The 14,305-nt window shown below is 35.1% G+C and overlaps 1 protein-coding gene across 2 annotated transcripts in view; it reads left to right on the plus strand.

Annotated features, from left to right (window-relative positions):
- The window catches only part of LOC136877449 (zinc finger protein chinmo), a 314,891-nt gene that overhangs the window by 148,828 nt on the left and 151,758 nt on the right, over window positions 1–14,305 (plus strand). Inside the window, exon 7 of one of the 2 annotated variants that reach the window (XM_067151498.2) lies at window positions 4,904–5,300. The exons of the other annotated variant lie outside the window; for it this stretch is intronic. Within the exon in view, the coding sequence (XP_067007599.1) occupies window positions 4,904–5,139 (236 nt within the window). The 3' untranslated portion in view covers window positions 5,140–5,300. Of the gene's footprint in view, window positions 1–4,903; window positions 5,301–14,305 lie in introns of those variants that run through there. 2 annotated transcript variants of the gene reach the window in all.

Below are 14,305 nucleotides of genomic sequence, written 5' to 3' on the forward strand. Positions count from 1 at the left end.
GTCCTTTCGTCTCCATATGTCACATTTTCCAACCGGACTGGTATCTTCAAGAAAAAGAAGTTGCCAGACTTTTGCCCCAACCCTCGTATTTTAGAAAACGTTCAAATATTTGTAATCGAATCGTCGATGAAGGATAAAAAATATGCATCAAAATTGATGATGTTGTAAAGTGCCAATGTTAAGTTAATTTGCAGTTGATCCATTGGCTGAGTTACACTAAAAGTATTCGGAAGGAATCGTGTAATGCCCTATCAATCGTAAAGGACATTCAGTTCACTAGCAAGCAATAACGCAGAATTTTTCAACATTGTTTACCATGCTACCAGGGATAGTTGTGTCCAGCATACAATTCTGGATTACTGGAAGAGGTAAATGACTACTGTACAGTATTACTATTGGTGTTATTTGTATGTAACATGTAATGTATATTAAATAAGTATATGTACTGTACTACTGTGCACTGAAGCAAGAACAGATTTGTGTTAGTGCTGATGAACTAGTGTACATAAGTGTGTGATTAGTGTCATTATTGTATCTACTGTCCAGCTTCATGGCTAAATGGTTAGCGTGCTGGCCTTTGGTAAAAAGGGTCCCGGGTTCGACTCCCAGTAGGGTCGGGAATTTTAGCCATCATTGGTTAATTTTGCTGGCATGAAGGCTGGGTGTATGTGTTGTCTTCATCATCATTTCATCCTCATCACGACATGCAGATCGCCTGCGGGCGTCAGATGACCTGCACCTGGCGAGCCGAACATGTCATTGGACACTCCCGGCACTAAAAGCCATATGCCATTTCATTTCATTGTATCTACTACCACACAAAATCATATAAATCTACTGCTGGATTATCTAACGGAGGTATGTACTTATGATTTTTATTTTATTATTTAACCACCTTTATGAACTGGAAATCAACATACAGTGAGAAAATATTCTGGTCCCTTGGGTTTCTGCTGAGTACAGGTTTTACTGTATATATAATCATAAAATTATAGAAAATAAAATTTTCTGTGCATTTGATATGTTCATAACAATGGAGATATTTTTTTGTGATATCTGGAGCCATTTCTTTTCAGTTTCGACTTTGTTATAAATTAATGGATATACTGTGCTCACGAATGTAGAGTGCATGAACTGTTTGCATCAGTGATATGGAAATATTGCTCTATTTTAGTGGGTTTTTTTTTTTTTTTTGTTTAAAGACTAACAAGTATGAAGGATTTGAGAAAATATCTGATTATTTTCCTACACAATTGCTTGAGTGGAAATAAACAATTTGGGCATATGATAAGGGGTTTCTTGTCAGCAGAGTGCTATTTTATTAGCTGTTTCTGGTAATGCTTTGGTTGCGAGTTGTTCTTTAACCATAAACTTACAGTACAGCTAGACATACATAAAATTGAGGTTAATAAAGAACTTTTGTAAAAGGGTTAGACTACAAGGAAAATGGTTGTGACTAAAGAGAAGTTCTCATATAGTCTCTGTGAAATAGGAAAGGCTGTGGTTTCATGAAGATATTCAGAATTGTCCAACCAAGGGGCTGCTATGTTAAGTTATCCCTCCTGCTCAGGATATTGCACTTCGCAGAAAACTTCACTGTGTTCACGTACATCTGGCAAAAAGTTCTTTACTTCATAAAATCAATCATAGTAGAAACAGCTTCCCATTTGAAATGGACTACAGTTCGTTGTATGTTAAAAGTCCCAACTTTTTTTTTGTTGGAATACTGGTTATGAAACTCTTAAAAGATGGTTTTAAAAAAATTGAGGAATTTGTGGCCTGACAAACTTTTAAGTTACTAAGATTACTTTCTAGGTAACCAAAAGAGTGACCATTACGAATCTCTCTTATGATACAGAGAAACAGGATGTAGCATGTTCCTAAGTGTTCATTTTCTCCATTCACATATTTGGACTTATTTTCTGCAAATTTGGGTGCTGTGAATAATGGAGAATGAGAACACTTTCACCAGGATGTAGCCACAATGGTAAAATGTTGTCAAGGTTGGTGACAAGTTGGAATGATGGAGGACTTCAAAAAATGTGGTATAGCATTTTGAACTAAAAGACAAGACATATCATCACTAAGAGAGTTGGCTGTGCAGTAGATATGGATTTCCATAGGAGACCTGAAATATTTGTCCTGAATGAGTATATTCATAATTCTGATATAAATGTTCTGTTATTGGAAATTATAAATTTTCCAGCTAACTCATTCTTGGTTGCGTTTAGCCCCATTGTGCTAATTTGAGGTCATAATTTGGGAACTAAATCAAAAAACGCAAAAAGTAACAATGTGTGAACGATTTACTGCATCTCATTTTGGAAACCAAACAGTCAAACTCTTTTGTAGTGACTCTTCTGCTAGAAGAGGACTTCTTTAATTTGAAGTCAGCTGCTGTCAGATATACTAACATATCCAGCATTCATATTTCAAAAGCACCATGCATCGGGCTGACAGCTGAATGTCCAGGAGTGCTGCAAGTTTGATCGACGCTAAATGAAATGGAAGAGTTCAAAGAAATGTACAAGGGGCATACTATGTTGTTTTACACTTTATTTTTTGTACGTCTGGATATGGTTCACATTTCACTTTCGAAAGTGGTGACATGTAACTAGTGTCTTGTTCTACCGTTTGGAAGCAGCACACGCACAGGGGCCAACGAATGCACTCGTCATAGCCATTTCATAACAACAAAACTAAACAAGCAAGTGGCCGTGCAGCTTGGGTCACGTAGCTATCAACTTGCATTTGGAAGATAGTGGGTTTGAACCCCATTGTCGGCAGCCCTAAAGATGATTTTACGTAGTTTCCCATTTTTCACCCTAGGCAAATGCCGGGGCTGTCCCTTCATTTCCACTCCTAACCCTTTCCTGTCCCATCTTCACCATAAGACCTATCTGTGTCAGTGCAACGTAAAGCCAATTGTAAAAAAAAAGAAAAGGTCAAATAGAATAAAGTAGCATTTACTGTTTAAAAGCTTTAAATGCATATTTTGCATGTATCATGTTTCGTCTCTCCAAACAGTTTTGTTCACGTATTATGCACTTTCTGTTGATTATCTCAAAACTATTATTTTGGTGCTTGACCCGTTATTTACACACATTTATGAATTTACTCATTCAGGACAAATATTTCAGATTTCCTATGGGAATCAATATCTGTATCATCTGAGGGCTGAACCAGCATCAATTTTTTTTAAAGAGACCAAGTCTCTTGTAGTGCATTGGCACTGCTTGTGGCTCCAAGTAGCCTCTGCATTGGCCTCTACTATATGCACTAGTCATGCGTCTTGGTAGGTGTTAGTTACCAACCGATGAGCCCAAATTGGAACACTGAATCAAAACTCTGGCAACCAAGAATGAGTTAGTTGGAAAACTTACAGATTCCAATGAAGTTGGAAAATTTATAATTTCCAATAACAGACCATTTATATTGGAATTGGCTGTGCTATACAGATCATGTTTCTGTAAGCTTGTATTTGGAAGAGAGTGGGATTTGAGCCTTATAATAGTGTGAAACAGAAGTTGAAGTACATTATTTTAAAATTTTCCGTAGTATTTTCAATTAAATTTAACATTTGTTTTTACACTGTTTGAACTCCACGGTCAGAAGCCCTGACGATTGGTTTTGCGTGGTTTCCCATTTTCACACCAGGCAAATGCTGGGGCTATACCTTAATCAAGGCCACGGTCAATTCCTTCCCACTCCTAGCCCTTTCCTGTCCCATCGTCCCCGCAAGACCTGTCCGGGTTGACGCAACATAAAGCAAATTGTAAATTTGTTTATACACTTTAGAAGTGTTAAATTAGCATTAAATGATTTATTCTCTCTGAAAATTTTATGAACTAGATCGATTAGGAAAAATTAGTGTGATATTTTTTATAACTCAGCATATTAATTTCCATAGAAATTGGCTATTTTCTCACTTGCTTTGATTTTGCTGTCCTCTGCTTTGGTTGTTACCCAGGTTTTACCTCCATATGTCAATCTCGTTGAAAAGTAGTTCTTGTACATCATTTTCATGCATGATATTAGCACTTCCGTACTCCATAACCTCCATAACTGTCTTCTCATACTTACTCTTCATAATCTGGAATTTAGCTTTCAGGTATACTCTAATTGCACAAGCTAATAATAATATCCACCCTACAGAAGCATAATATTAGTTTGATGTATATAAATTGGTGAGTTAATTCATAATTACTCCTACTGATTGAGTGGCTAGTGGCTTCATGGTTTGGGTCATGCAGCTGTCAGCTGGCATTCGGGTTTGATCTTACATCCCACTGTCGACACCCGTGAAGATGGTTTCCCATTTTCACTCCTGGCAAATGCTGGGGCTATATTTTGATTAATACCACAGTCACTTCTTTCCCATTCCTAGTCCTTTTCTATCCCATCGTCACCAGAAGACCTTTCTGTGTTGGAGTGACATGAAGCAAATTGGAAAAAAAAAAAAAAATGTAATTACTCCTGTTTATATTTTCAAATTTGAAAATATTTTAATCTGATTCTGAAGGTATTTGTTTGCCCAAATTAAACAAGGCATCCTCCTCCTCCTTTTGATTTGTATCTCTTCTTTGTCTCTAAGAAATATGGGTACATCTTTTCTTTTTTTTTTTTTTTAAGGTACTTTTTATGTCATGATTTTGTTTCTTAAGAATGTCATGATTATTCTGTGAAACTTTTTTTTTGTAGGGTTTAAAACAGTGAAGTTTTTAGATTAATATGCTGATTAATCGAAGAGCTCTTTTAAACTTTAGACTTTGAGGAAGGTTGATAAAAAGTTAATACAAACAAGTTGCTAAAGAAAGGAGAATGATGGTTATTTCTGTGCAGTATGTGTATGCGCGATTTGTGAAGTATAGGTCTAATTCACCTTATTTTGTTTTCCAAATAGGTAAAAAGCTGAAATGTCCGTTCTGCGAGCGACTGTATGGGTATGAAACGAACCTGCGTGCTCACATCAGGCAACGCCATCAGGGCATCAGAGTTCCGTGTCCATTTTGCAGTCGCACCTTCACTCGCAATAATACAGTGCGGCGACATATAGCTCGAGAGCACAAGTCGGAATATACCATGAAGGCTTTTCCCCATACTCAGCCTCATGAAGTTCACAACCATAACAACCAGTAAAACTCAAATCAGGATAGTAACAGAAATACCTCAAAGGATCTTATAGAAATAGAGAATTATATATGATATATATCAGATATATATATATATAAATATATAAAACATATATTTGACATTGTTAAGGGACATACCAGATTCTAGTGTCCTATTAACAGGTTATTGACTTGTGTGTATCTTTTTTTGTTTCTCATTCTTTCTTCAAGCACTTTTTCCCCTGGATGTTTGTGTGCGATGAAACATATGTAGCTCTTTGAGGACCATACCAGATCTGTGTTGTGCATAGTAGTTGCATAAAAGACAGTACAGTTAGGCTACAGGCTATTTGTACTTCACCCTTGTACCCACTTTAGAGTGGTGCCTGTCAAAGGGTTGTGCTGTATTTTATCTTGCAATGGTACCTCGTTGACAAAAGCTACAAAGTACACTAATATTCATAAAACTCATTGGGTGATTAACACACCATGATGCTTTATATTGGTAAGACGATAAAGAGGTGTTCTATATTTTATAAACAGTGGTTTACTAATGCAACATTGTTTGAAGATATTGCAAAAATTCTTTAGAGATAGGTTTAATGCCTTCAAAATTTATCCATGCCTCGGTACTTAGTGTCTCATGGCATGTTTATCACCCAGTGTTTTCCTCTTTGTGTGTGTGTTTGGCAGAGATGAGAAAATAAGAAAGGTTATTTATTCATACTTTAAATGTCCCATTCTAGGTGTGTATATTAGTTTTGAGAAAATGGGTACAGTATGTTCAGGTGTAAGTACTTCTGTGTTTTGTGCGATGTTGCTGAAAGCACCATAAAATCTCACCTTTTTGAGGCATTTACAGTATGCAGGATAACACAAAGAACTGTACACACTATTTTGTTATAATATGCTCTTATTTTGAAGTGAATATTTATCACCACCAAACCCGTTACTCTCCTGTTAGAAAACTAGTCATTAAAAGTGCAACAGATTACATCTTTTCATCTCAGGAATCGGTAGCAAATGATCATATTTTTGTTTATCTGGCCCCAGAAGCCACAGGGGAAATCAGGGACAGTTGTTACAAAGAACTAATTAAGAAGCATCCTAGTGCCAAATCACAGCTATACACAGTGTACATTTTATTTTCTGATGAAACTTTAGGAGTGTAACTTTTAAGGGTGCTTTAGTACAGTGCTGTCGCTGCTGCAGCTTGAGTTCTGCAGTAGCATTTGTTTAAACGTTATCTTGTTTTAACTTTCCTTTCCACTCTGCATTCTGTTGTGCTATAGTAGTTTTCTAAATACGTAAGAAATATTTATATTCATAACTGCTATCTGCTCCTAGTCAATGTATTTCCCGTAGTGTATAGATATTTGTCATAATTCAGTCGTAGTTGCATTATTTGTACACATTTTTTAGATTCCAGTATTTATCACTTGTTGTCTGTTATTTGTGCAGTGTTTTCCAGATCTGAGGCAATACATTAATCACATGACACATTTTTTTATTCTTAACTCAGAACAGAGCATCACAAGTATGCAGAATGAGATATAACTTGTTTTGTACAGCCAATTTTAAAATATCGCATTTTCTAGGAGATATATATATATATATATTTTTTTTTTACATATAAGTCCACTAAATTTTTCCTTATGGAGAAACAATGCCATTGCTTAGTTTACAGTCACGTTCGCATTCACAATAGGATTTCCCCCTATGCAATCTCAGGTAGTCGGACGGTGTACAGTGTGAGGATTTTTAGGATTATTGCAAATTATTTGTTTTTTGTTTTATAGCATAAATGTAATGTCATTGACTTCTTTAAAATTTTAATGTTGTTTTATTTCACAGAAATGATTTGTTGGTTGCAGCAAAAGCCTTTTGTTATTCTGTAATTTTAAGGTGCAGTAAGATTATTGGAGGTGCAGTGGTTGGTGATGTGCAGACACTTGCTGTGTACAAAATGCAATGGCAAGGGGCATCGTATACACCTCATAAAGTAAGCATGTTTATTGGCTGACGGGTGAATGATTTTCGTAACGTGTGTTTTATGTTGTTGTATTATAAGATTTTTTATATTGTCAAGTTGTTTGGGGTGTGAGCCATCAGTGCAAGGGCCACCTGAACAGGCTATTTGTCTCACTCAAGTGTCTTTGATACATGCCATGCCAATTAGCACCGGTGCATATGGTATGTTGTAGGGAAGTTGTTATTGTTTGTGTTCCACACTCTGTTGATCAGAGTTCTCATTCATTGATGTATTGTTTTAATTGCATGTGGGGGATGGAAGTTGGTATATGGGTTCTCTTCACACTTCGTTTTAGTGATTTAACAGTGTTCTTTGTTTGAAATATTTGACAGCAACTTTGTTTTAATCAATGCTTTTCTTTTTAATTTTTTGGGCGATTGGTAATCGGTTCAATAACAAAAGTAGCTCTTAAGGTCAGTGTTAATATTGAAGCACCTCATTGGTCTATTAAGTGATTTACTAACCTTTTATCCATAAAGTTTGTTTTATTGCCTCTTGAATGTAGTAAAAAAATTAAGGTTGTATGTTTCTTATTCAGTGCACTCTGTGCTTACATACTAAACGGGTACATTTTGATTCTTCTTACCTCACAAGTCAAAAATGCAACATGAACAAATTCAACTTGATTGTTCATATTATATTATTGTCTCCATCCGCAAGGTGACATAGCTTTTGGTTGAATTGTGGTGAAACCTATTATGTATGATCTGATTGGACTAGAAGAGGAAAAATGAGTTTGTTGTATCAACTTTCTTAACATTGCTCATCATTGTGCAATCATCTTTATTTATTTGGTGTGTTTTACTCACTGTTTTCCTGTGTCATTCACTTGATCAGTATTAAATGACAATCGTTTCAGACTTACTGTTAGACTACCATTCCACTTTCTTTTGTCATCTCTCTGGTGATTTGCAAATCCACTGTAATGTTGTGAGCATAGTGAAGTTAGTGGAGTCTTCTTGCATTTGTCTATCATGACAAGTTGGCAATGTTCAATTGCATCCTCAGGGTAAAGGGAGACATTTATGATCTTTTAAACTTATTTATGTTAGTGTGTAAGTGTTGCCTTTTAAACACTTCTCATCTTGTAATCTCTTCTCCCTAACTTAAGTTTGAAAACAATCTCAGGAATTATTTTCAGGGATAACAATTTTTAATATTCAATTGTACCTCAGGTTTAACTTTTAATATGTACTCCTACTGCCATGGAAGTCCGCTGGATACTAGGAATAAAATAAACGGGAAGTCCATCAGAAATGGTTTGATTCTTGAAAGTATAGTACAACAATGACCTCTAAGCTGATTTTATTGCAAGAGTGGCCATACTATTTTTCTTTTCCAGTTTCTCATAGTTTTGGCTGTGTTGATTGATGCAGTATACATATATAGTGAATTTACAGATTCTTGTTTTAAATATTACTGAATAGATGGAAATGTTATTCTAGGTCCCATTATTGTCGCTGATTCATGAACGTAGTGAGGATTTCACAAATATTTGCCCCATAGTTAACCTCATTTTATTTCTACCAGACTACTCAGGGAAGCCAGATGCAATAGTACAAAGATACCTACCTCACATATGCACACTTTTGGCTATTGCTTCTGAGTATTCTCTTGTTTGTTGGTGGGTTGATTACGAGTTGATGACAGGGAATATTGTCATGTCATAGTAGGAATATAATATGTACAGAATGTTATATATAAAATTTCAATATATAATATGTACATATGGTTGCTATTGAATTTCTGCCTATATCTTGCTGTTTGCATATTATCGGCTTACATTTTTTATTAAATAATTTTGTTGTGTAATACCGGTCTTGCTTATTATGTTTATGAAGCATATTTCATCATTTACTATCACATGCTTGCTTTCTTTGACTGTCATACAACTACAACTCAGGAACCTAATAGATGACATACATTTTACATGTATGTACCGTGCTACCTCAATTCAGGATTTATACACATAAATATATATATATACACACATATAAATACATATAGTATTACATATTACCTCATTGCGTGTCTCACTACGAGTCCGCATTCCTCATAGAGCCTCGCGCTTCAAACTCTGATCCAGAGTCATATGCCGGCCAGCCTGGTTTAAAGGGCAGACATTTGTGCAATATCCTCACCTGTATTTAGTCCTCTTCTATGCAATCACACTGTTGCACCTAGGTCCTGGCTTTGAAAGCTTTTTTAAAGGATTAGGTGGTGTTCCTAAAGTACAAATTTCGCTCAGAAACTCCTTCCAGCGAGTATGTCCTCTAGAAATGAAGAAGCAGTTAGCTAATAAGGATGGATCGGATGCGTTTTCACCACAATTCGACATTTTGTATTGGTGCTACTGCCGTCATGTCAGACGCATGTTTGCATCCGATGCACTCAGGTCTCAGGTGGTTCTCAGCATTTTCATGCGTTGCTTTCTTTCCATTTCACCCCCATTGTCTTAAGCAGCGTGAAGGAAAGTTGTTGGTTAATTTATGCAAAGTAAAAGATGAAGTAGCTAGAAGATGCAAAAAATAAAAAGTGAAAAAATAAATACAGATATCCACATGTCTGTGAACAAGTACAAGATATTGCTGTACAAATTAAGCAAAAGTTAATAGTAGTTACGAATTAAGTGTGTGTGTGTGTGTGTGTGTGAGTATATGTGTGTATGTGTATAATTAGTCTGCTGATAGCCCTTGCTTCCCTTTTTATCAAAACTGCCAGTTTTTTGTAACATGGTTTGGTTTCAAGATTGAGCTGTGGATGTGGAAATATTTTTAATGTCTTTTTTGAACACAATTTTCTTTGCATTTTTCATGTAAAAATAATCATTTATGAAGGATTTTGTATCTTGGTGATAATAGTTGCCAGTTCCTGATCCTGCCATTGATTACAAATATACTGTGTAGTTTAGTCTGTTTGGAACCCAGTTTTCGTGTTTCGATAGCCAGTGTTCAGCTGTGGCTAGCCACTAGGAGTTGGTATCCACACCACAGATATTACATAAGCGGTCTTAGTATCGCGTGTACATTAATAGCTCCATTAAGAGCATCTTAGCCGTGTACATAAGTAATTTTTTTAAGTCGCTCAAAGTTGTTGGTGGCGTGGCACTTGGATCCTGTGATGGTAGCATTCTTGCTGCCGTGATTATCAGTGTTGTTTATGCCTGTGTGAGTGAATGTGTATGAATGTAGTTTACAATTTGATCAGTTTTTACAAATCAAGCAAATTTTTTAAATATAACGAGATAAAATGAAAATATTACTATGTGTGGGGAGTGGAGCCCAGTCATAATTTCTTTGTATCTTCAGTGATTTTTATACCGGTATATTTAGTTTCAGATGTAATATATATATATATATGTACTTGTTTTTTATCTTATAAAGAATGTGAATTTTATGTTTATGGGTCATATTTGTTGTACAGTCATATTGCTGATTATTGATGCCGTGCATAATTGTGAAAAAAAAAAAAAAAAAATGTATATTTACACAAAATTAATTGTTCTATTGACAGTGGAATGTGAATTGCATTTAATGAAGATTAATAGTATTGTCAGTTTAGTGATATTCTGACTGATAGCAAGAAAAATATGTTTAAAAAGGGAATCGACAGTTGTTGTCGCAAAATTTTCATGTTTTTGTAATACAGTTTCAATTAAATGAGCTAGAGACGTAAAAATATTTTCAGCATATTAGGAAAGTGACTAGATTTCTTCGGCAGTGTGATACACAATCCATTGACACAGTGTCATTCAGGGCACTTATAAGTCTGGCCTGTATTCAGAAACAAAGGAATGAAATATGGTTACAGATTTTTAATATTTGAATGGAATAATGTGGCATTTCTGTATACCAGTGTTATTAGCCCGTTGTTCTTTTCTTGATAATTAAGGAAGAAGCAGAAGCTTTAGTTGTTGTTTAAACTTTTTGTGGGTCTCTGCTTGGGCTGTTCTTGAGTGTTTTGGATAGTCTCCAGAGCAGTATCCTTGTTGTTGTTTGACATTTTCATTGTTTAATATGTCCCATTGTTTATGTGAGCAAAGGTTTGACTGCAGCAGTTCCGGCAATGTATTTTCCCTGGGGGAATTTTATTGTTATACCCGGTAGCATTTGCTCAGCTTACTCTTCTCTTAGGTTATATAAAACTTATCTTGTCGTCACTGGTAGTCTGATTGTGATGTTTCATCTGTTGCTGGGAATGTGTAGTAAATCCTGTATACATATAATGTTTAAAAATTTGCTATTTTACACATTTGGTGGTGTATTGAAATTTCCAAATGTATTGTGGAAGAGTTGCAAGTTATAAGCTTTGAAGAATTGATTCAGTGTATGTTTCTGCTGTAATTCAGAATTCTCATGTGTTCTCAAAATTTGTAAATGCCACAATTTATAGTGGAATGTTCGATGGTTAACTTACTCTCAGCTGTTGGAAGGTCTGTGTGTAAGACTTTCAGGGTAAAATACTTTAGCTCTTATGATGCTTGTAGTTCACCTTTGCTCTCAAATACAGAAAAGATTCCAGTGTTTTTGTGTTGTAATTCCAAAATAAGGAAAAATGAAAAATTCTCCCGAGAGTGTAATGCAAGTTTATATTGGGCTGTGTTGCTTTCTTTTTAATATGCACTTTTTTTTTTTTTAAATCACAGTTTATTTTGATAACATAGTGTTGTATTTGAAACACACTTTTTGTTGATAGTATTGATTCTGCTTATTTTGCTTTTCATGGAGAACACATGCTGCTACTTTAAACTTCATGCATTCATGGCTTATTAGTTATTTCTTTCTGCTCTTAACATCATCATTGGGCAAATTTTGCTAGCTAGTTCTATGTGTTTCAGTTGTTATATTTGTATAAACTTGCATTATATTATAATGCACATAGAATTGTTTAATTGGTTGTTAATTTAATGTGTATGTTTGAATGATGTTCAAAATGACTTTAAAGAGATTAAACTCGGTGTTCTGTAATACATATATATATATCCACATAATTTTAGAAAGGAAAAATTTATTATAACATTAATTTTTTAAAGGAGGATTTAAAATAAGGGAAATTGTTAAACAAACACTTGGAGCATGTCCAGCCATGGGTCAAAGGAGCAAATTCAGCTAAAATGATAGGTGTGTATTTTACTCATCTTAACCTAGGTTGATCACCAAACCACTAATGCTAGCATAATTCAAGAGTTCTCCACTTTTCTCAGGATCAGAAAGTGTTACAATAAAGCTGGACAATTTTCATTGTCAGAATTGTGGGACATATTTGGATTGGAAGATTCACCAAGAGCTGATAGTAGTAACGTAATTCTTGCACCATGCAAAACACTCTGCAGTCCACATCCCTTCACGGTTTTTGGCATTTAGGCTAAGGGAACGTTTAATGCTTCAGCCAGTTTATATGATAGCTGAACATTGAACAAAAACAAATTTGCAAGAATAGGTTCTGTTGTTCTGTTAATTTTATTATTTGTAAGAAATTGGATATTATTATCTTACAGGTTTTATATTTTTCATTGTTTGTTGGCCTTCCAATTTGATTTTGCCGGGCGGAGTGGCTCAGACTGTTGAGGCGCTGGCTTTCTGACCCCAACTTGGCAGGTTTGATCCTGGCTCAGTTCGGTGGTATTCGAAGGTGCTCAAATACGTCAGCCTCATGTCGGTAGATTTACTGGCATGTAAAAGAACTGTGGGACTAAATTCCAGCACCTCGGTGTCTCCGAAAACCGTAAAAGTAGTTAGTGGGACTTAAAGCCAATAACGCTGTTTGGTCCAGTTTGATTTTCTCTTTTTTGTAATATTCAAATTTTCCATGAAAAGGTGCAACAACTAAGTCATTTATTATTGTGACCAAGATGACCCAAAATTATATTTTACCCCTTATAGGCGTTACATAATGCACTTCTTGGCGTTTCAACCTACTGAAGTGGAACAAACTGGCCTTTTCCATTTAGATCAGTTTCTCAGTGAAGCTCTGAAGCATGATCAATCCACATTACATTCATAAGGCAGAGTCATAGTATGAATGATTATTATTTATGGAAGCTTGCTGCTGGGAAATTGGGGACTTGGAATGAAACACTACATAGACCAATTCCCTGGTGGCAAATCTAATTTGTATTCTTATTTTTAAAGCACAAGACAATTGCTGGCAATTTTGACTGTTTGTTATAATCAGAAATTGCTGGCAATTTTTGAACTGACATATAAAAATCTACCTCATACCTTCACATTTTGTGTTTTCAAGCATTAAGAAGTAATTACTGTAATGACAGACTTTATTAAAAATGTTTGTTTTTGTTATTTAAGTTATATTTTTTGTTTCTCTTGATCCCTTTGCTTACAGTGAACTTAATTATAGGTATAAAAAGAATGCCTGTACCACAGTTTTATATCCTCCAAAATTGTTATTTAATTTGCCTATGTATGAAATACATTCATATTTTAAGATTCATAAGTTTTGGGATGATCCACATCTAAGAGCATGCTGATATCATCCTCATGTACCTCCTGGGGTGGTTTATTTACATGCAGTAATGAGCATAATGATATCCAGTTCTAAACTGTTGGTATTATAGCATTTCAGGGAAGTGTAATATTTTAGTGAGATGTGCAAGAAGAGATTTTAACTAAATTGAGTTTTGTCAAACTTGTGATACCGTGCTTGACATGTTTTCCATTTATGTGTAATAACCTTAAATTCTGGTGGGTTCTTTATGCTGTATTGATTAAAATTCAATGAATTAATGAAAAACCTCATCAGCTATGGTTAAGTGGTGGTAAGGAACCCATTTCTTCCAATGGATTGTAATGTGGCTTTGGTGCAAGGGTTTTCTGGTAGAACCATTTGAGCGGGAAAAAGAAATCAGATGTGTTACATTGTCATAAGTTCATAGATTATATTGTTGTGATTTTATCAACCAATATCTACTTGAAATTAGTGCAAGAGCTTTAAACGCGTATATTCTGCTGTTCTCAGGCAAGAGAATGAATATATTTTAAAATTATGCAGGGATCGTTTTACGCCTGCTGTTACAGAAGTCACAGAAGTCTGCTATTGTATTGAACCTAGTTTTGGAAGATCTTTATATTAGAATGGTGCAAAGCTCCACTTGCCTTTTTACTTTAATATATACAACAGTTTATTATGTGAATAGGATTGGCAT

This window comes from Anabrus simplex, chromosome 7 (genome assembly GCF_040414725.1).
Source record: "Anabrus simplex isolate iqAnaSimp1 chromosome 7, ASM4041472v1, whole genome shotgun sequence".
In the NCBI taxonomy this organism is placed as follows: Eukaryota; Metazoa; Arthropoda; class Insecta; order Orthoptera; family Tettigoniidae; genus Anabrus; species Anabrus simplex.